The sequence below is a fragment of the Pinus tabuliformis genome, chromosome 8 (assembly GCF_031772625.1).
Source record: "Pinus tabuliformis cultivar Carrire ecotype Pingquan chromosome 8, CPIR1, whole genome shotgun sequence".
NCBI lineage: Eukaryota > Viridiplantae > Streptophyta > Pinopsida > Pinales > Pinaceae > Pinus > Pinus tabuliformis.
In genome coordinates, this window is record NC_142294.1 from 1,063,978,061 (window position 1) to 1,064,001,480 (window position 23,420).

The 23,420-nt window shown below is 35.7% G+C and overlaps 1 protein-coding gene across 1 annotated transcript; it reads right to left on the minus strand.

The window, feature by feature from the left end:
- Positions 1 to 9,653: 9,653 nt before the first annotated feature.
- Positions 9,654 to 13,904, minus strand: LOC149239006 (uncharacterized). The gene is made up of 4 exons (XM_089369724.1): positions 12,909 to 13,904; positions 12,224 to 12,806; positions 11,043 to 11,509; positions 9,654 to 10,619 (listed from the first exon to the last, which is right to left on the minus strand). The coding sequence occupies exons 1-4, from the start codon at positions 13,902 to 13,904 to the stop codon at positions 9,654 to 9,656; spliced, it is 3,012 nt and encodes a 1,003-aa protein (XP_089225850.1).
- Positions 13,905 to 23,420: the final 9,516 nt, after the last annotated feature.

Here is a 23,420-nt window from a genome sequence, read left to right on the forward strand (position 1 = left end):
ATAGGGTTGTCCTCCCTAGTTTTGTAATGTAATGTTGGCCGGATAGACCTACCCATGGTCCGCGGACCATGGGATTGTATAAATAGAGTGAGGCTCTAAGTAGGAGACAATAGTAGAGAAAAAAGAGTCTAAGTAACTAAGGGAAGTGTGTCTTTGGGTCATAGAGTAGGAGAAGGCTCTGCAGGTGAGTGTGTAGAGGCCTAGTAGTCCGCAGCTAAGTGTGTGGACCCCTGCAGCTGAGTGCATAGGGTAGAGTCGAGTTTGTAACCGAGGAAGAAATTAATAAAGAGAAGTTTTATCATAATTCTTTGTATCTATTCTTGGGTTAATGCATGTTTGATATAATTTGCAAATATACTGTTTATTTACTACGCGCACCTGGATGAATGGTTTATATTGTTAGGTATACTTAAAGCACTCAAGTAGGCAGAGTTAATTAACTAACATTGGAATACCAGTAAAGTCCTGGGTAATAACGCAGAAGCATGACGTTCAGCCCCTGAGTAGGGTTGCGCGAAGGCAGCATCTCAGGCTGTGAGGTACGAGAAAGTGTGCAAAGCGACTTGCGCGCAGGGTTGAACCAGGGACCACTTAAACTCATCAGACATCTCGAGGGTGCGAAAACCTGGTTTCTAGCACCCTCTCATACTACTTCGGGTGAGACCTCAGTCCGTGCTCCACGGACTGTTGCTGAAAGGGCTAGTAGTACTGGGATTTGTTTGGCTAAATCAACTCTGAACCTGGGTCAGGCCCTAATAAGCCAACACTAGATGCAGAAGTAGAATGATTCAAGCTAATAATCGTCACACAAAAAGATCATCAGTTTCCACGTACTTTAAGGGATATTGTTTTTCTTGCAATATGTATGGTCACAAATATATTGATTGCAATAGAAGGAATATGAAACATATAAGGTGTTATGCTTGTAACAAGTTTGGGCATATAGCAAAAGAATGTAGGAGGAAAATTCAGCCAACATACCAAAAGGAGCAAACATCATCACACTCTAAGGTACAGAAGAAGAAGGAATTATTGTCAGAAAGATGTGGCATAACTTAGTATGCAGACATAACAGACTTAGGGGGAGCTGAAATTGTGAAACTTTAGTATTCCAATTCTCCTAAGCAGTTATTATGAAGACAAGTCGCGTATATACGTGAGTTAGAAGCTGCACAATCGTGTATATGCTGTGATGAAGAAGCAGTGGGACAAACTCAGGAAAAGGGGTCTAATATGGTTTAGTCAATTATCAATTATCTTTTCTATTCTGATTGATGATGATTACAATTTTTTAATGATATGTAGAAGTGATTTTGGACCTCATAAATTGTTAATGACTTAATGAATAAATGATGATGCCTTGATGATTCTTATTGATAAATGAAATGATCAGATCTGATAGTGAATAGTTGGCACAGGTTCAGGGGGAGCATATGCTTCTAATAATGCATTGTTGGCATTATAATAGAAGACCTTGGTACATGATGATACTTATACTACTTGATCCACATAGTTGTTTTGATTCAGATGACTCTTTTGATGATGGACATATATAGGTTGTTGATCTTGATGCTGCTGACAGATGCTTATGGTGCAGATCATATATGGTGTATGATAGTTGCTAATATGGTCTTGTTTCGATCATTGGTCCTTGTTATAAATATCTTGTATATCAATTGATGTAAAGGTCATGTAAAGACCTATGATGTAATAATTGTTATATTCAGTCATGTAAGGACTTTTGAGATCATGTCAAATTTGGTATATCCCCACTTGGTTGGGTGATTGATGTATGTATGAGTCATTGGTGATAGGAAGGTCATACTCACATAGTTGAGTTATAGGGTCATGTTATTCTTTTGAAAAAATATTTCTACAGACTCTTCATGTGCTCAGGGGGAGCATGGACAACATAGTACATCTCTAAGGGGGAGAATATCTTGGTCCGCCCTTTGCCCTTGATGTCAAAGGGGGAGAGTATCTTGGTGTTATTTGATATATGGTTGCCATCAAGTCCAAAGGGGGAGATTGTTGACATTATGGGACAAGTGTTGTCCTTGATGGCAACTCACAAAAGATTCAGTGGTGTATGATAATGCAATAGGTCAATTCAAAGGTGACAACAAAGGATTACAGATCAAACTCTAGAGATTGAATAAAGAGAATGCTTTAAGAAGTATATGCTGGTTAACCTTTTCCAAGTAGCATATACACACTGGTTCACAGAACAAAAGAAGTGTATACGTATGCATGCACTTTCACAGAAGGAAAAGCGTGTATAGGATGGAAAATTAAGGATAATGAATACCAGGGGTTCCTACCATGGTATTGACCCATGGTAATGAGTGCGACAAAGAATATTGATACCATCATAGAATACCAGTAGCATAACTATGGTTTTGGTCCAAGGTATTAACAAAGGATATAAGTATATAAGGAGGAGAAGATCAAAGGGCCAAGTGTGCAAGTGAAAGGGTTTTTCATGAATACTTCTATCTGAAGTATATTTTATGTTGTAAGGGCTATGGTAATGATATGATCTGAAATATCACGTGCACCTTTGGATACAATGTTGGATCAGGATCATGAGACATAAAATGACTTATCATTGTATGATCTGATAATGGATGGGCTAGATCTGAATGCTAACACATGTTTTATTCTGTAAATGTTATGATCTGGGTATGACTAAAGTCTGGAATAGCTGTGAAGTTCTAAGTTAGTATTTGCATATATCTATATGCTGGTTCGCCTTGGTAAAGGTGTGTATACACGCTGGTTCAGCACTTCAAAGTAGCGTATACATTTATGAAATATGATGTTTGAAGTTACAGTTGGTTCCGGTTGTTGATGCAGAGTTCTGGGTTCAGCGTTGTGTTTTGGTGACAGTGATCTGATTGTTCAGATTGATTGATTATGATTTGCTTCAGTGTTTATGGGTTTTAATGATTGGTTGTAGTGCAGTGGTGATTGCTTTTGAGCTTCAATGTTACTGATGGGTCCAGTATGAAAATTGGATGAAACATGGCCTTCATATTGTGTTGTTGTGTAGCAGGAGTATCCAATCTGAAAATTTATGAAACATGGTCCCTGGAGGAAGAGAGAAGGTTGTAGCCTTCTGTAGGTCGGCACCTACGTACTCGTAAACATATCAGTCAATAAAAGAGCTAGGGGGTTGGAGCTCCCTTCTAGTAGCAGCTGGAGAACGAGTGAAGGTTGGAGCCTTTTGTAGGCTGACGCCTACGTACTAGTAAACATATCAGCTAGTACAAGAGCTAGGGGGTTGTAGCTCCCTTCCAGTAGAAGCTGGAGAACGAGAGAAGGTTGTAGCCTTCTGCAGGTGGGTGCCTATGTACTGGTATGATTCTACACCAGTACAAGATTGTAAACAAGTTTTTCTTATATTAAAAGAAGATCAAGATGACAACAACAGGTGGTTTTTCTTCCACATTGGGTTTCCACCTTAAATATTGGTGTTCATGTGTGTTTCTTATGTGCGATAGTTTATTCTGTTATTACTGCACATGGTTACTGTTTAATGGTTAATAAAGTACCGATGCACTGATTAAAGATCAACATATGATGAATTAAATGAATCATAAGTTCACTTGATATACGATGGTTGCCTTAAGAATAGTTGTGTTCACACACGAGTTCCCTTCATTGAAGTAGTGTATATAAATCTGATTATGAAATAACAAAGTTATTGATTTGATAATACTGATTCAACATCCCCCCCTCCCCCCTTTCATTATTATTCCCAACAAGATTATGTTTGATTAGTTGAATTGTATCCTTATTAGGGATATTATGTTTTATGTTTTATTAGTAACCTAGATTCTGCCACTCCATCTAGGATTGTAATAGCCACCACTCTATTTAGGATTGTAACAGCCACCACTCCATCTAGGATTGTAATAGCCACCACTCTATTTAGGATTGTAACAACCACCACTCCATCTATTATAAGAAAAGCAGTGTACATTTCTCCGTGGATGCATGCATTTCTTAGTGGGTGGGTTGTTGGAATTGTTGAAGCCAAGCCATATGCAATTAAGTTAGGTCAAATTCCTGGAACGATTACTAGAACAATTTGAAGGGGTATTTGTTGGCTTCTTTCTGAAGTGGTTTCTGTCGGCTTCTATCTGCTAAGAAAGGTGCACAATCCCTTGTTTTGCAATTTTTTTCAAATAAATATTCTATTTAAAATATTTTTTTAATATATAGTTTCGCCTAGGGTTGAAATATGGGTTTTACGCATTTTTTCAATATTTTTTTATGGATTGAATATATTTTATTCTTATCAATAAAATAAATTGTATGCATTGAATAAATTCAATAGTAAGTACAGAGTCCATATGGTTAGATTTCGATCTAGGTGAATACTACGGTCAAAAGACACTCACATTGTTTAGTCAATAAATCGAGAACTGTAAATTTCATCAGAAATAACTACATGTGCTAAACACTATAAAAAATCAAATAAAATTTTTATGTTTGAGATCCTGAGGTTGAAGCCTACCCTACCTACTAAGGTCTACAACCAATCTACAAACCCTAACCCTTGTAGCGTTAAAAGTAAATGGATAAACCCTATATTGGGTTTAAATTAATAAAATATTCATGATAAACATTTATCTTTAGTAGTAGACAAACTTGGAGAAAATTTGTAGGTAGGCGCCCTTTGTTAAGAATAAATGAATTCCTTTAGTATTGTGACCCTAGCTCACTCTACAATGGCTACCAAAAATGAATCAAATGTTTCATGTAGCCATGCCTGTAGAGGAAACGCATATAAAAAAGAGTTAGAAAATGGAGGAGTGAGAATGAAAAGAATCACTGGAGAAGAAAAAGAATAATAGAATAAAAGATATACCTGTAGAAATCAAATAACATGCCAACTATAGAAATCAACCAAAAAACTCAATTAAATTAGGGATAAAACCATGGGGTCAAAATTCTAAGAAACTATTTCTAAAAGAATAAAACAAAAAACCAAAAATATGTTACCCAAGACTTAATTACACGTAAAAAGAAATTAGGTTTTCGGTTATAACCCTAAAAGGTGAAACAAAAAAACCATTGAATATATTAATGGAGCTTTAGTAGCTAGTTGCCATGGCTAAATAGACACTAAACTGTCGCTGGTAAAAATAATGAAATACAGTATAAGGAAATCCTAGTTTTTTGAAATCAATCTTGAATCACAATTGAATGAACCAAATATCCAAATAACTCTAGTTGCACCATGTAAACATTATAAGAAATGTTAATAGAAACCCTTAATAATGACTAGAGAAAATGAAAAGACAAGGAATAATAATATTAATGGCTAACCTCTTGAGAAGAACTGATAAATGCCAACCTTAGTAGTCTTGAAAACACAATAATTCCCAAACCTTTAAATCCAACGATTTCATCTTCACAATGAAATGTCAGTGTAGCATACAAACATGAACACATTAAACGGTGAAGAGGGGAAAAAATAGTAACTCAGCGTTTTATAAAATGTCAAAGGCATACCTAGGTGTTCCAAGCAACCAAGAAATCCCTCATTGCTACACGCATCTTATTTGGAAGAAATAGAGGTGTAGTTGCTAGGCCACAAACCAATGACACGTTCCGAAATAATAGAGTGAATCTCTTGTTGTGCGTGATAGAACAAATGTGAAACAAATGAGGTCGTGGAAGGTAGGGTTGGTCATTTCGATCAACCCTAATCACTTTCCACCCTTAGATCCTAAAAACCTAAATCACAACCGTTGAAAGTGTACCTTCGAGGAGGCATATGACCTCACGTGGTAGAAGGAAAGTGTTGCCATTTGTAATGGATAACGTTGATTAAAGCATAGGTCAAAGTTTAAATAAAGCGAAGGTAGTAGTTCATAATACGAATAGATATTGTATCCATTCCCTAAGAATTTTTATGGTGAGAGTATGGATATAATTTAATGCATATATTCTTCGATACATGATAGAGGCAATGGTTTAAGTAAACCATCTTATAGGAGAGATACAATTTATCATCCTCGAGAGATATAAAAGTGTTGTGTAAAACCCAATGCACAAATATAGAAGTGGCTGATTATGGCTCCATTAAATAGAGAATAGCAAGGGTGATAAAGGAAACAAACAATTGTGGCTACATTGCATAGACAATAGGGGTAATAAAGGAAACAAATAGAAACTGATGCATTTTAGAGTTCATCCTTTCACACTCACCAAGACTCATTGATAATTTATTTTCAAATTGTTGTTATATCCATTGAATCTCAACCATCTAGTTTAAATTTACCATATAAAAATATATAATCTATATTATGTATTTTTGTATTTTTGTAAGGTAGATTTATAACTTGTATATAAATTGTATTTTTCATAGATATCTGTTGAATTGAATTTATTGATTGAGTATAATCTACTAATAAATTTATATAATATATTTTGATTCATTTAATTTTTATCAATAATTTTTTATGCATTGAATAGATTTTATTTTTTGCAATACAATAAATTTTATACATTGAATAGATGTTTATTTTATTTTTATGCAATCAATAAATTTTTAAGCATTTTATTAATATTTTTTATGGATTGAATATTTTTTATTCTTATTAATAGAATAAATTTGATGCATTAAATAGATTTTATGCATTGAATAAACTTAATGCATTAAATAGATGCTATTTTGATCAATACATTTGTATCCATTAAATATATTTTACTCAATAAATCTTAAATCAATCAATAAATTTTTAAGCATTGAATATATTTTTAAGCATTTTATCAATAATTTTGTATGCATTGAATCAATTTAATGCATTTAATACATTTGTATGCATTTAATGTAGTTTGATCAATAAATCTAAAGCATTCAATCTATTCCATTGGTGGAGTGTTTTTAATATTTTCAATAATATTTTGGAATTGGACACATGACATGTTAATGGTGTTGATGTTACCTGTTTTGAAACTGAAAAATAGTTGAAAATACTTGAGACAATGTTTTATTACACACAGTAAATAAGAATGTTTGATTACACACAATAAATATGCATATAATGAAACCCTATTGTTAACTAAAGCGTTCAATACACTAAACTTTAATAGAAGTGTCATCTATTATATGTACTAGATTTATGTAATTTTTTTTTTTTTATAGATTTTAAATAATAAAATCTATTTTATAGATTTCTGTTAAATATATTTTTTGATATATTTTACATGATAAAATCTATTTTATAGATTTATGTTAAATGTATGTTATAGATTTATTTTATGTAATCCAAAAGTTAGAACAATTCAAGAATTAGAACAAAAAAAAGGCATGGAAAAACATTTGGAATTTAGTTCATTTAAATTTAAATACAAATATTAAGAATGGACGTCAAAATTGTGTTGATAATAAAGCATCTAAAATTTCTTAGTGATTTAATTTTGTGTTTTCAATATAAAATCTATTTTGTGTAATAGATTTATATAATACATTGATTCATTTTGATTGGCTATAAAATATTTATATATTAAATTTTTGTTCATTTAGATTCAAATAAAGAAATTGAGAAACCATATAAAAATTGTGTTAATACTAAATTATGTTAATTTCTTATTAATTCGATTTATTGTATTCAATATAAAATCTGTAGAATGTATTAAACATCAATATATTAATATGTGTTTTATATTAATATTAAACATTAATATCTCTTTTAATGTTAATTAATATTAATAATAGATTCTATTTTAATCAACACATTTGTATGCATCGAATAGATTTTAATCAACATATTAATATTAAAATAGAATGTATTAAACATCAATATATTAATATGTGTTTTATATTAATATTAAACATCAATATCTCTTTTAATGTTAATTAATATTAATAATAGATTATATTTTAATCAATACATTTGTATGCATTGAATAGATTTTAATCAATAAATCTTAAATCAAAATTAAATCAATCAATAATTTTTTAAGTATTGAATATATTTTAAAGCATTTTATCAATATTTTTTTTATGCATTGAATAGATTTTATTTTAATCAATACATTTGTATGCATTCAATGTATTTTAATGAATAAATCTAATACATTCAATCTATTCCATTGGTGGAGTTTTTTTAATATTTTTAATAATATTTTGGAATTGGGCACATGACATTTTTTTTTTTTTTTTTTTTCCTGAGTAAAGACTATTATATTAAGTAAAAGAAAAGGGAAAGATATTTACAAAGAGGTAGCAACCTCTGAGGGGGCAAAAAACCAACCCTCTATCAGAAAAACTCCGGCCCTCGGCACTTGACTGATTGTTTACATAAGTAGAGACGAGAGCCCAGGACTCATAATCCCTATACAACATCACCAAAAAGCACATACAAGAAGACGATAGAGCAGTACAATGACACAAGACTGACGAGAGCATCCGCGGCAACACAAAACCGCGTAACAAAAACCACCATGTTATCGGACCGCCATCGACCAAAAAGCGGTTTCCGTAAGGACAAGCCCGATAAAGCCTCCTGTTGACGCGTGGCGTCCGCCTGACGTCATCCAGTCTGGCTTTTCGGGGCGTAAAGTTCCGCCAAAAAAGGCCTTCCGAAATCCTCCTCCGCCGTTCGATCGTCTCCATCAATCCTCGCCGTTGATTGATTCTGCCCGCGGTGGTAACTCTGCGTCATCGCTGTTGGCCTTGCCCGGAGAACTGACCCATTCAATCATTACATTGTCTTCAACGTCCGTGATACTGCGCCCAGGCGGCATCACCGGATACAGAACAGTGCCGGAGAACTGCGCCGGTCCGCAGAAAATGACCTCCTCGTGTGAGGAAGTTTGCTGAAGACCTTCATCCTCTTCATGACTTTCATCTTGCTGCATCTCTGGAAGATTGGGGGAAACCTCTACCCTGCCTCCTTGAGTGTCCTCAGAATTCTGGGAGAGATTTCGATCAATTGAGTGTTCGGCAGAGCCAGGAGGGTCATCTTCTTCCTCTGAGAAGTTGACCGTGATAGTGGCAGTGATATTAGGCTTGTGAAGCTTGCTCTTGAAAGTGAAGCGGGAGGTGCGGAAAGAACTTGAGCGGGATGAACCAGAGTGATCGGAGGGTGGAAAAGCAGGTGAGACTGAGACCAGCCTGGAGAAGCATCGAGGAGCAGGACCTCCCCTTCCTCTACCCCTCCCCCGTGTGCCTGAATGTCTTCCCCTTCGGGAACCACCGCGAGGTCGAACCATACTAGCAAGAAGAGGTAAGCAGATGAGGCCGACCTGTTGCAGGTTTCGGTGGAGCGCTGATGGCCTCCAAATGCTTATCCCTGTGCCTAACTCCTGAGAATCAATACTACCTGGGATATCTCTACTAGAATGAGCCAAAGAGAGTGCCGGGCTCTGGGCAATTGATATAGATCTTGATATCATCCTGAGGTACGTACCACACTTGCTGTTCACCCAATTCTCCCTTAATGGGATTTGATGTTCTGACAAAAATCGCCTACTTGCTCTACGCTGGCGTTCCATTCCGGCCTCGCTCGTACTGATCTCCTCCCTCAGCGTAGCTTGATAGCGTGCCGGCATTAATGAACCATAAATGCTCCTCTTATGCCGCTTGCGCCAGCCTTTCACCTCGCCCGCTACCATCTGCTCATGTGGCGACATTAACTTCTCATGTTGACACCCGCATCCGGGTGTGGTTCTTGTCCTGACTGCATATCTCTTGTTAATATGGAATGGAAGGTAGAAAGTTGGTTCTCCGAGGCTATGTCTTGTAGTGATCCTGCAAAGAATTCTCTCCCACTGTCCACGCCAATATTGGCAAGAAAATCTGCAAGTTTGTTCCCTTCTCTTCGGATATGCTTGAAGGAGATAGCTTGGTTGTTGTTGAGCCATTGATGAAGGCGCTCCAATCTGGTTGCCATTCTCCAACTGCTGCTGACCTTCTGTACCGGGGATCCCTGCTGAATTTTTAATGCCATATTGATAAGAATCTGGGAGTCCCCTTCAACTATCAGAGGGAAAAGCTTTTGCTCCTGTGCTAGAGTTAGTCCTCTCCAAAGGCCTTCCAATTCCGCTGCGTTATTGGTATTCCAACCTATTGAACCAAAGAATGATATGAGGGGTCTGCCCTGGTAATCCCTGATGACTCCACCATATCCTGTTTGACCAGGATTTCCTTTCGACGCCCCATCAAAGTTAAGTTGAAACACATTGATTGGTGGCGGGGACCAGCTCATTGAGTTCCCTTGATGATTAGATGTTTTTCCATTGGCAGAAGTTGGATCTTGTAATTTTATCTGCCAATTGTCCCATATTGCCTGTTCTTGCGGATGCGATGGGAAGTCCTCCTTGGACCAGCCTTTAATAGATAAAGTTTCTCTGATGTTGTAGTGTATCCCATTCCATATCTGCTCCAAGGTCATTGATTGATTTTTGAAGATCCTTCTGTTTCTCTCCTTCCAAATGTTCCACATCAGTAGTCCCGGTATGATTTGCCAAAGAGTGTTTAGAACCTTGCTTTGATATGGCTCTTGTGTCCAGTTGCGGAGGGTACCGATGATATCCCCCATCACTCTGCCATCCCTCTGACATCGGAATATTACTTTTTCCCACAATTTCCTTCCGAGCTGACAGTTTTGCATGAGGTGTAAAGCTGATTCTTATTCCTGATTACAGTTGAGACATATAGATGGCCCATAGAAATTTCTTTTCCTGAGGTTGTCCCATGTTAGAACTCTGTTGTGTGAGAGAAGCCACAAAAAGGTTGAAACCTTCGGCCAAATAGGAGGATTCCAAATTCTGTCCCATATTTTGTCTTTGACTACTCTGTCTTTAATAATGAGTTTGTAAGCTTCCTTGGTTGTGAAGGTCCCCTTTTCCTCATATCCCCATCTAAGAGTATCCATGCCTGCTAGCTTTAGAATTTTTCATTTTTGAAGCTCTGAGGATAGAGAAAGTTGAATCTGCTCCGAGCTGTAAGGTAAGATATGACAAGCTTCTTTCCATTCTCTATATTCTTGGGTGGTTTGTGATTTCCAGAAGTAGCTTACCTTGTCTAGCTGGTTGATTTCTCGTTCTGCAATTCCTTGTATGCTATCTTTGAGATTTGGAAGCTGCTGCCATGCGTCATCCCAAAACCGTGCTGAGAGGCCATCTTTCTCTTCCCAGAAGCTGTGTTTTTGGATTAAGTCTCGATGTTGGATTTCTGAATTCCAGATGATTGAGCCTTTACTGATTTCCGACATTCTAATTCTCTCCTCTAAGGGCAAGTTTCTGGCATATTTCGCTGTCCATAAGACTGCCCAGGGGGTATTTGAGTTTGAGAGCCACCTCCACCAGATTTTTACCCCCATAGTTTTGTTACTTTGTTCAGGATCTCTTAGCCCAATCCCTCCTGCTTTTTTAGGTAAACAAGCCTTCTCCCACTTGACTAAAGCCCACTTTCTATTTTGCCCCGAGCTTCCCCATAGGAAGTTACGCTGCAGCTGCTTGATGGCTTTGAGAACCCATTTCGGTGCTGCCAGGATGGAGAAAAGGTAGAGAGGCATAGATTGCAGAACCGCTTTAATTAGCACTGTCCTACTGGCCAGATTTAAAGCTCTGTGAGTCTAGAGGAATAGTCTGGCCTCCAATTTTTCTAAAAGGCTGGTCCAAGAAGAATGCTTGAGAGCTGAAGCGATGAGAGGAGCTCCTAAGTATTTAGAAGGAAGGGACGCTATGGTAAAACCGAGAATGCGTGCGATAGCTCGTTGGGTAGAGGGAGGAGTGTTAAAAAAGAAGATTTGAGATTTAACATTATTAATGAGGGCTCCTGAGGCATTCGAAAAATTATCAAGAATGGGTTTAAAAGAGCGCACTTCTTGCACAGAGGGGTGCCCGAATAGCATATTATCGTCAACAAATTGTTGGTGCGAGACAGTGGGAGCTTGGTGGAGGGCTAGACCTTTTAGATTGCGGGAGAGAATGGCCGATTTTATGCTGCGTCCTAGGCCTTCTGCTAAGATGACGAACAAAAAGGGCGATAAAGGGTCCCCTTGTCTAATGCCCCTCGAGGGACGAAAGGTGGGAGACGGAAGGCCATTGATGAGTATGGAGAAGAACGAGGAAGAAAGAAGATTGCTGATCCATCTGATCCAGGGGGGGGCGAAGCCAAAATCTTTGAGGATTTTTTGCAAATAATCCCAACTGATGCTATAAAAAGCTTTGGATAAGTCAATTTTTAGAAGCATACCTGGTTGTTTTGGTTGCTTGAGAGAATGTATTATTTCATGGGTTAAAATGATCCCATCCGTGATCTGTCTTCCTTCTACGTAACCAGATTGTTCTGGAGATATAATGAGTGGAAGCATGGGCTTCAGTCTCAATGCTATGACCTTGGAGACAATCTTGTATATGATGTTGCATAAAGCGATGGGTCTATACTTATCTGGAGTGTTGGATTCCTCTGCTTTGGGAATTAAGGCTATGAAAGTTGCATTCAGGGCTGGATACATCCATCTGAGCGTACGCGATTCTTCCACCACCTGCCATACTTCCCATTCGATTAGTTCCCAGAAGTGCTGAAAAAAATTAGAAGTAAACCCATCTGGCCCTGGCGCTTTCCCTGCTTTGAGTTGATTCACCGCGGTTTCCACCTCTTGAAGACTAACAGGTTTGAGAAGGAGAGTGTTGTGATCTTCAGTGATTAATCTTGGTATCTGCCTGATGATGGTGTCAATAGTCTCCGTTCTGTCTATATTGGGTTCTTGATTCATCTTCTTGAAATAGTTGATAAACTCCTGTTCTATTCCTTCATGGGTTTCAATTTTGGTTCCCTGTTCATTGTAGACATAGGAGATTTGGTTGATCATTCTTCTTTGGACGGTGGTTTTGTGAAAGAATTTCGTATTCTTTTCACCTTCCTTCAACCATCTGACTCTTGATTTCTGCTTCCAGAGAGTTTCCTCCTGGAGGTCTCGTTCGAGGATTTTATTCTCTATAGCCTGCTCCTTCTGGATTAATTCTTCAGACCGTCCTTCAGAGATCATTTTTTGCTGAATATCTTTCATCTCTTGGGTGAGGAGTTCCTTTGATTTGAAGATGTTGCCAAAAGTGGATTTGTTCCAGCGCTTTATTTGCTCTTTGAGGTGCTTCAACTTCCTGTGGAATATAGACATTTTTGTCCCATCCGTTGGATTGAAATTTTGCCAAGTTGATCTGATAAATTCATGGAATTCTGGATGTGTCAACCAGAAAGCCTCAAACCGAAATGGCCGTCGTGTGCTGCTACCCGGTCGGATCCAGTTTAGGGCTATGGGCCAGTGGTCCGAACCTGAGTAAGGGAGGATGGAGGCTGTAAATTCTCCCCTTATATGCACTGCATTGTCTGAAATCAGAAATTGATCTAGGCGCGAGGCTACTTGCATAGGTGCTACTCTTTTGTTATTCCAAGTGTGGAGGCCGTTGTTTGTAGGAATATCTATTAACCAGTTATTTTGAATGAAATCTTTTAATATTGAGCCATCCCTATTTGTACTGCATCTCCCTCCCTTCTTTTCCTTTATAGAAGCAATCATGTTAAAATCTCCACCTGAAACCCATAGTGGATAAGTCCTTTTTGCATTAAGCTGCGTTAATGCTTCCAGGATTTCTATCTTGTGCTGGCTTTCTTGGGGGAAGTACACATTTGTTATGTGGCCATGTATGTTAGTCCCCAAAATATGAAAAATATCTTGTATGAAGTTTTTGTTAGCATGTATGTTACTTAATTGGATCATTCTTGCATCCCAGAGCACTGCAAGTCCTCCTGAGGCTCCCTGAGCATCTACAGCTGTGACTAGCCCCCCCGGCCAAGCTTTTGCTGCAACTTTTTCCAAGACTGCCAAGTTACATTTTGTTTCCTGCAAAAAAAGGATTGCTGGTTTTTCTTCCATGAGCATATTTTTTAGAAGTCTTCCTTTCTTTGGGCCATTGAGCCCTCTTATATTCCAAGAAATCATCTTCATTGGGAAGGTTTGGGGTTGTTTTTGTAGTACTTTGTTAGCTTGGCATATCTGCTTGATTCAACCAAGACTTCACCGATCCTGATTGTTCTTTCTAAATCCGTTTTTCTTCCTCACTTTTTGCTGTCTTTGGTGATGAATTTCCCATCTCATTGACTGCCGATTTGAACCCCTAAGGAGTATTTCTTTTGGGCTTTATTAAGAACTTCCACTAGGTTATCCACCTGTCTATCAGGTATTTTGTCGAAATTCCCTGTTTTGCATGCTTGTTCTAGGCCCAGAATATCTAGCTCGCCAATATCTATTGATTCCGTATCCTCATCCATGATCTGAGGTTCTTGATGACTTCCTTCTCCCTCCTTCTCTTTTCCTGTAACTAGGTCCGTATTATCTATCTCCATTTCCGGGAGGTTCCAGGTTTTTGACCCGGTCTTGGTAATGTTGCCATCTTGTACCGCCTTCTTTTCCCCCGTTTGAGATTGGGTTTCTTCAGTTTTGTCCTGGGTAGATATTTTTCCTTTGGAGTTCAAGAGATCCGGTTCCTGCACCTCTTCATTTGCCAAGACTTCAAAGCTGTTACTTGTAGAGGGCTTTGATGGGTCCTTTTGGGCTGCCTTTGTCTGGACTGCCGGTTTTTTATGTCCTCTTCTTCGATTTGTCACCTTTGTAAAACCGTCCAATGGCTGGTTTTCCTGGTCAACTTGCGCTGGAGGGTTGCTGTTTAACGGGCAATCTCTATAAAGGTGACCTAGATCATGACATTTTCTACATCTAAAGGGTACATGCTCATAATCAATTAACTGGATCCATTCCGTATCTTCATGATCAAGACTTACCGTATCAGGCAGGGGTTGCTTCAGATCCATGTAGACGCAGATCCGAGCGTAAGAGGTGTATCTCTGCGTTTTTGTGTCTTCCGCGACCTTCACAAAATCTCCCAATACCTTGCCGATAGCTTTGAGCGAGTCTTCTTCCCAATACTCCCATGGCAATCCATACAGCCTGATCCATACCGGTGCCCAGCTTAGATCCTCCTTATCCGGATTGAATCGTGCTACCCATTCTCTGAGAAATAGCCCGACAGAGTTGAAGAAGTACGGCCCTCCCTCAAATACTCTGTTTCTGTCTTCCAAGCAGTTGAAGACTGCGGTAAAGAACCCCTTCGGCCCAAGATGCAATGATATGTGTCCTTTTGGGTGCCATTTAACATTGATCCAGGCTCTTAATGCTTTCTCATTTGGCCAAAAACCTATAAATTTACCTATGAGAGCATGATCTCTCATATATTCAATTCTGGCATTGATTCGATGACTGGGTAGCTCCACTTTTGGCCGTATCGTAGCTACTGGCTTACATGTAGATGAGCTTACTTTTGGCTTGTCTGGCTGTACCTGTTCTGTCTGCTGTTGCTGACTATTGTCGATATTCCTCTCAGTACGCTCCTGTTCCTTTTCTGTACCTTCGCTATGCCCTGGCTGGATGTCGTTTACTGGAGGAGGCATCCCTCCTTCCCCCTGGCGGGGGTTCATCATTGCCTTCTACCAAAGCCTGCAGCCTGTGAGCTGCTGCGCTGCCGCTTTCAGATCTGGTGGCTTCCGTCCAAATGTCCTGCCGTTGCAGGTGATCGCAGAAACCCTAGCGTCGAATCGCCGCACCAGAACGCTCCCCAAATATCGCTAGGCTCGGGCACATGGCATGTTAATCATGTGGATGTTACATGTTTTAAAACTAAAAATTGGTTGAAACTCATTGAGACATTGTTGCAGTAGGGGAAAAAATAAAAATGTTTTATTACCCATAGTAAATATGCATATAATGAAACCATATTGTTAACTAAAGAGTTCAATACACCAAACTTTAATAGAAGCGTCATCTATTATATGTACTAGATTTATGTAAAAGAAAGGATTATAGATTTTAAATAATAAAATCTATTTTATGGATTTCTGCTAAATATTTTTTTTATATATTTTACATAATAAAATCTATTTTATAGATTTATGTTAAATGTATGTTATAGATTTATTTTATGTAATCCAAAAATTAGAACAATTCAAGAATTAGAACAAAAAAATGCATAGAAAAACATTTAGAATTTAGTTCATTTAGATTTAAATACAAATATTAAGAATGGATGTCAAAATTGTGTTGATAATAAAACATCTAAAATTTCTTATTGATTTAATTTTGTGTTTTCAATATAAAATCTATTTTATGTAATAGATTTATATAATACATTTGGTTCATTTTGATTTGATATAAAATATTTATATATTAAAATTTTGTTCATTTAGATTTAAATAAAGAAATTGAGAATCCATGTAAAAATTGTGTTAATACTAAATTATGTTAATTTCTTAATAATTCAATTTACTATATTCAATATAAAATTTGTAGAATGTATTAAACATCAATACATTAATATGTATTTTATAATAATATTAATATTAAACATCAATATCTCTTTTAATGTTCATTATTATTATTATTATTAATGTTAAACATAGAGATCTATGTAAAAATATATTTTGCATCTATACATTAATGTGAATATTTTTTATGTAAATATTTTTATTAAACATTACACTTAATAACTTTAGGTTTATTTAGGTTCAGTGATGTTAGGATTAAAATATTTGGTAGTTTTATATCATTTCTTTCATGTAGCATTGTGCTCATTTATAGCAAGATATTTTCAAGTTTAGGTTCTTTAACATTTAAAAAATTGGTTTAATGTTAATATTTATATTGAAAATGAAAAATTGATATCGATATTAAAAATATATTAATAGAAACATTATAACATCAATATTAAACATAGACATTAATATAAACATAATTATAGGTTTACTAACATTAATAATATTGGATTATAGAGATTAGGTTTAAAAAATTGTGGAATTTTGTTCATTGTTGTAATAATGTTCTGATCACTCATTTGATTTTATACAATGTGTATATGTGAAGTTTTTCTATATGTGTAGATGGTAAATTATGTATGTATGTTACTTTTAATTTTATTCAACATTAAATTTTTTTGTTGATATCAAATGTGCGTTTTTTTAATGTTAGGTGATTTCATTGTTTGATCATGGATCCAGCTATTTGGAGTTGTCTTCCATTCGAAATTCTTGAAATTGTCTTCCTCTGGCTCCCTTTATCGGTTGTGATAAAGTTTAGCATTGTTTGTAAGCAATGGAAGAATGTTTTGCAAAACCCTTCTTTCTTATTGCGTTGCAAGCATGTCTCTACGAACGAATTTGGATTTATGGTTCCTTTCCTCAATAATGAAGATAATTATTTTGCTGTTGAATACCTTAATCAGAATGGGCACATATCTCATTTTCATTTGTGATTCATAGATTCAAGATATAGAGTAGAGTCTATTGTTGGAGAAAAGGTGATTTTATCCTTACCAACAAAATTCTCCCATACACAAAACTATTTTGTAACGAATCCATTTACAAAGGCCTTTAAAAACATATGGCCAATATGAATTGGAGACTGGGGATTCTTTTCATTATTGGAAAATGTAAGCAACAAAAAATATGACTGGGTTGTTCTAAAACATATGTATGATATAATGCAGTCTAAATTTTATGTTTGCAGTAGTCTTGATAGGTTTGGAAAAGGGTTGATCTTCCATTTGGTGGCACTTCACCCCCTAAGAATGGAGTGTTTTATAAAAGTAAATTGTTTTGGCTCTATCTGGACAAGGAGTATGAAGATTATCCTCGGTATGGGTATATAATCTACTGGTTTGATGTAATAAAAAATGAATGGGGTTTTTCATTTGTTCCAATCACTGACATACGGTGTATGTCGTTAGCAATATACATGGATCAGTTGATATGCCTTGTCAATGATGGCTCCACTTCTGTATGGTCAATTGAAGAATTAGATCATTTCCAATTTGTTCAACCGTGCGTTGAACAAAGAATTAACTACTTTGAGGATGATTGGGGTTTCAAATGGAAATTGTGGGAAGAAATTTCTATAGATATAAATAACAAATGTCCTGCTTACCTTCCATTTCGAACAGTCCATGGTGTGGTTCTTATGTGCAATTGCAGTGAAGTTCCTTTCCTATTATATGACATGATGACTGCAATTTGTTTTCCAACATATATTGATAATTCAAGTAATGAACAAATGTTTGGGTTTTGGTACCCAACGCTCGAGGATTGCAATGATTTGATTGAGTATGGAAATATTTTGCAATTGCTCCCCGTATGGATTCCGTTGATGAGATTCCACCATTAGATATGGATGTGGATTCTTAGGCTATTATTATTCGTAGGAGTTCCTATAAATATTTCCATTTTATATACTCCTTGTGTTTGTGGAAAGTATTTCTATTTTTGGCTCTATACATACTTTGGGTCTTTATCGTAATACTTTAAAATTATGCTTGTATCGATCTTTATGCTAGAAAATATTTCATATTTTTTCCCCTAAAGTTTTCTTAATTACATGTAAATGTGTTTGGATGTTATGCATTTTTCTTTGTTTGTATAATGATAATTGTTATGATTATGTTATACATGTTATTTGTATTGGTTTTTGTCATTGATTATCATATAATGTTATATCTTTATGTACATTTTAATATTTGCATTTATATTTTGATAGTATATAGTTCCAATTTTTTAGATATGCTTCCAAGTCATATAATTCTTATGTTATTGTGTCCTAATTGTATGGGTTTTCGTTGATTATAATATGATACATGAAAATTTAGATTTTTTTGTCTAAGCCATTTGGAAAAATTTATTTATGTTTTTAACCATTTCGAAAAATTCATTTTTGTTTTTAGCCATTTGGAAAAAGCCTTATACATTTTGATAAGTTTATATGGTTGGAAAAAATAACATATACACATTTTATGTTTATTTACGATTGCCAAAAAAATCTTGTACCTTTTTCATTCTTTTGTGTTTGTTTATATTAGATATACGCTATGTTCCATGTTTGTGGTTCCGTAATGAATATTTTATTATTCACTGTAGACATGTCATCTGAAGGCACCAACAAGCGTACAAGAAAAAAAATCTGTCACCAGCATCACGTGACAGGTCTAATGAAAGTCGTCGTTTACGGTATCAACAAAATAAGGATGCCGTAAATGAGCATAGGAGAGCTACATATCATAAAATAACGAGTGAAGCCACTCTTCAAAATGATTTTATAATTCCTCATAAGTATTGTACTATGGATGATATAATGGAAAGAACATTTCATGTTGATAGTTCATTATCAAAATATGCGCCTCATCGGCATAATTTTGTTGTTCGATGCTCTCCTAAAAATGTGCATAATATTGGGGAAACATCTTGAAATCGGGAAGAAAATCATATCGATAATGTGGATGCAAATTTCCACCCTTACCCTTCCGTGTCTGCAATTGCATGTTTCGACCAAGGCCAAAGGTTGCAAAACATCCATGGTGGAGGTGTAATGATTTGGATGATAGTTTAATTGGCCATTTGTTTGATAATTTGGAGCCAGTTGCTCGAAACATCGGATCTTCCAATCCCCCTTCTCAAAGTAATGTGGTCCCACCAAGAGAACCAATCATCCTGATAGCATTTTGCATGGAACAATGGAGGTAAAGCAATGGTATTTTGATTTTTTCTACAATAGTGGTTTTTTTATTACATTCCTCTATTTACAAACTTTTCTTTAGTAAACTTATAAACTATTTTCTCCTATTAGAATAGGATACAACTCGTTTTAATAGAGGTCTAGAAATTAATTTCCAAAGTGTTCCATCTACTAATCTGAGAAGTGAAGATGAAGCATGTCATAGCTTTCCTGTGCATTCTCCTCGCCGATCAAATTGCCAAACTAATGTAAATTTTCAATGTTTTCTTATTTGCTTTTCATTTTTTGAATTTCTAGTTGGTTGGACATTGAATTTTATGGCATCTTTTATTTTCTTCAAATAGGACACAACTCATTTCAATAGAGGCATACAAATTAACTTCATATATGTTCCATCTACTGATGTTAGAAGTGAAGAGGAACCATCACATAGTGTTCATCCACATCACCAAACATATGTAAATATTGAGTGCATTTGACATTTTTCTCATTTTTTCATTTATAGTTGGTTGGATATTGTATTTTATAACCTTTTATGGAAAAAACATGATTTCATCTTATTAGGTTGGAGAATTGGAATCCAAAACATCAAATTGTAAAACTAATGTAGATGTTCAATGTATTTGATTTGTTTTCCATTTTTTAATCTTTATTTGTTGGAAATTTAGTTTTATAATGTATTTTATTTTTTTGAAATAGGAAACAACTCATTTGAATAGAGGCATAGAAACTAACTCCCTAAATTTTCCATCCATTGATGTTAGAAGCGAAGAGCAACCATCTCATAACCCTCATCCACATCAAGAAACAAATGTAAATGTTGAATGAATTTTATTCTTTTTTCATTTTTTATTTATTTATAATTAGTTGGAATTAAATTTTAAAATATTCTATGACAAAGAGACCTTTACATCCTCTCAGGTTTGTGAAATGCAAATTTGGAAAGGCCCTATCATAGATCCATTCCACATGCTTCAAATTTTGGAAGGGAATCTCATGTTCCTAAAGATGAAGTACATTTTAGAAGAAATTTTACTCTTACAAATGGTTCTCAACATGGTTCGGATGATAGAGATCATATTCATTTTGATGAAAACATGACTGCAGTGCATAAAAGATTTTGAGCAAAGATATATAGTTTGTCAGTTGTCCAAATGTGCCATATTTTCCAAGAATCATATCCTGAAATCCATGTTTTGGGAGATTCTAAAGAACCTATTTGCAGACGATGTAAGAGTGAAAGAGGTCCCCATCATTTTTGTCGATATAATAACATGGATCCTGGTGAGAAACCTCATATTTTAAGAGTTCTTACTCAAGTTGAAGAAATGCTAATAGCACATGTGAATCATATTCTGCAAGTGAGACATGCTCGAGGTGGGAAATATAAGTATAGTGGTCATACAATTAGCTTTCCTCAAGATATTTCTACAATTTTACAAAGTCTTCCTCGACATGTTGAAGATATTGACTTTCTAATTGTGAGGAGACATGCCGCTCAGTCTAAATATTATGAATGTTATGTCAAAAGATCTCAAGTGATGGCTACATTGCTTTTCAAAATCCAACATGATCAATGTTATCGAGATGTTGTAATTGGCTATGATTCAGTGAATTCTCTGCCCGAAAGATAAAAAAATGTCTCCTCTAGACTTAAATTTGTTGAATGTGATATTGAAGAATCTGAGATCAATGCAACTAATAATGAAGGATTTCCTACTGAGTGTTTGCCCTCTCATCCTTCTTCTTTTGTTGCTCACCTACCAAATGAACGAAGAGAAGTCGAGGAAATTAGGTCATTTCTTGATAATGTTGGTCCTTCACATGTTCAAGACATGCATTGGCCCAGTATTGGAACCTCTCCAATGAATGAATATAATACAGAGGGGCTATTAGATATGGCATTCCCAACATTTTTCCCCACTGGTGATGTTGATGGGTTGCAACCACATATTTGTAGTGTTGAACTTCATGAGTATGCATTGCATCTTCTTAGGTACTATGATCAAATATTTAGAAACCATCTTCGCTTTCGATATTACCTATTAAACATGATAATGCGGCATTAGAGCTAAGCAACTGTTACAATTTTTGCAAAGAAACATTTACATGATAACTCACCTACAACAATTGAAGAGTTGTGTCACCAAATTTATGATTTACCCGATAATAAGTTGGTTGGGCAGCTTATGTAGTTTTGTTCTTCTCTGAGAGGTACAAGGGCATATTGGACTAAGTGTCAAGATGAATTGACTGACATTATTACTCAGTTGGGATGTCGATTTTTTTTTTACTTTGAGTACAACTGACATGAAATGGCCAGAGTTGCATAACTTGATGCTGATACATTCACATTCTCGTTCTTTAAATGAGCATCGTATGAAAATAGAGAATGTTGTCTAGAAGCCTCATATTGCTTCCACATTTATGCACCATAGATTCAATATTTTTCAAGAGGAAGTTATCGAAAAATATATTAAAGCTAAAGACTTATGGTACAGGTTTGTGTTGTTGAATTTATTTTCTATGCTTTGTCAAATTTTTTATTATGATTCTATTTATATTGTTTGTAATAACTATATCTTCATTTTCTTCGGATATGAGTGGCAACATAGAGGTTAAACACATATCCATGGTTTCCTATGGCTAGAAGGCATTCCTGACATGGAAAGACTTGATTGGTCAAATGGTTCTAATGTACAACTTGCAAAGGGATTCTTTGACAAGTATGTAACTGCATGGAATCCACATGACATGCATCATCACAACATAATGGTTCCACGAAGCCTCAATGATGACCCTTGCCTATTGAATACTGATCATATTTTCTCTTGCAATCCTCATAATGATTATGAAGAATTGTTAAATCGTATCCAAAGGAACACAAAGTGTATTGTAGGTTCTTGTTTGTGCAAAAAAGGCGCTATTCTGACATGTCAGTACAATTATCCATGGGATCTTTGTGATGAATCAAGATTGTCCATAGATGATAAAGGAAGAAAAAAATATGAACTAGCAAGAAATGATAACAGGCTCAATGTACATAACATTGACCTTCTAACAATGTGGCATGCAAATGTTGATTTCCAACCAGTGCGTTCTCACTATGCTGTCTTGAAATATATTGCAAAGTATGCATCAAAATCAGAAGAAAAGAAAAGAAAAGAAAATAAAAATAAATAAATAAATAAATAAATAATATGTCTGAAAGTTATCATCATATGTTAACTAGAATTTCAAATTCTATTGGCTTTGAGGATCATGATTTATGTGCATACAAAAGGTTTCTTGTAGGAATTATTATTGACTGTGACATTGGAGCACAAGAAACATGCCATATGTTTCTTAAGCTACCTCTTGTTGTTTGTAGTCGGAAATTTGTTTCCTTAAATGTTGGAAGAAAGGTTTTCAGGAAAATCTCAAGGAATGGCTTGCAATGTTCATCTGAGAATACTTTTGTTCAACATTATTAGAAGAGACCTTCTTTCCTTGAACATCTATCTTTGATAGAAACTGCAAGGTCTTGGACATTTGATAACAAACGTAAACAAGATCCATGGAAGCCTAGAGATGTTCATGCTATTGTTCAGGTTTGGCCATGGTTTTATTCTATTCCTGTGAGGCTTTAGATGAATTTGAAACCTTTTACTAGACAAAATTGATCTTGTACAAACCATTTTGTGACATTCCTGCATAAATTAGCCTTTCAGCTGAAATTATTATTGAAAATTGGAGGAATTTCCGATATCAAGCATGGCATGTTGTTCGAAATCCATCAATTGTCGAAAATATCGAAGATGAAGAAGATGGTGATTTTTTTAACCAGGAAATGAGTCTTGAAGA

Bases quoted from the DNA above. Each gene is read 5' to 3' on its own strand.
- LOC149239006 (XM_089369724.1), bottom strand. From the start codon at position 13,904: ATGGAAGAAAAACCAGCAATCCTTTTTTTGCAGGAAACAAAATGTAAC. The intron at 11,510-12,223 runs GTATGCTTCTAA...CCATCCTGGCAG, and splicing joins CAAGCAACCAAAACAACCAG to CACCGAAATGGGTTCTCAAA. The intron at 10,620-11,042 runs GTAAGCTACTTC...CAAAACTGTCAG, and splicing joins AAATCAACCAGCTAGACAAG to CTCGGAAGGAAATTGTGGGA.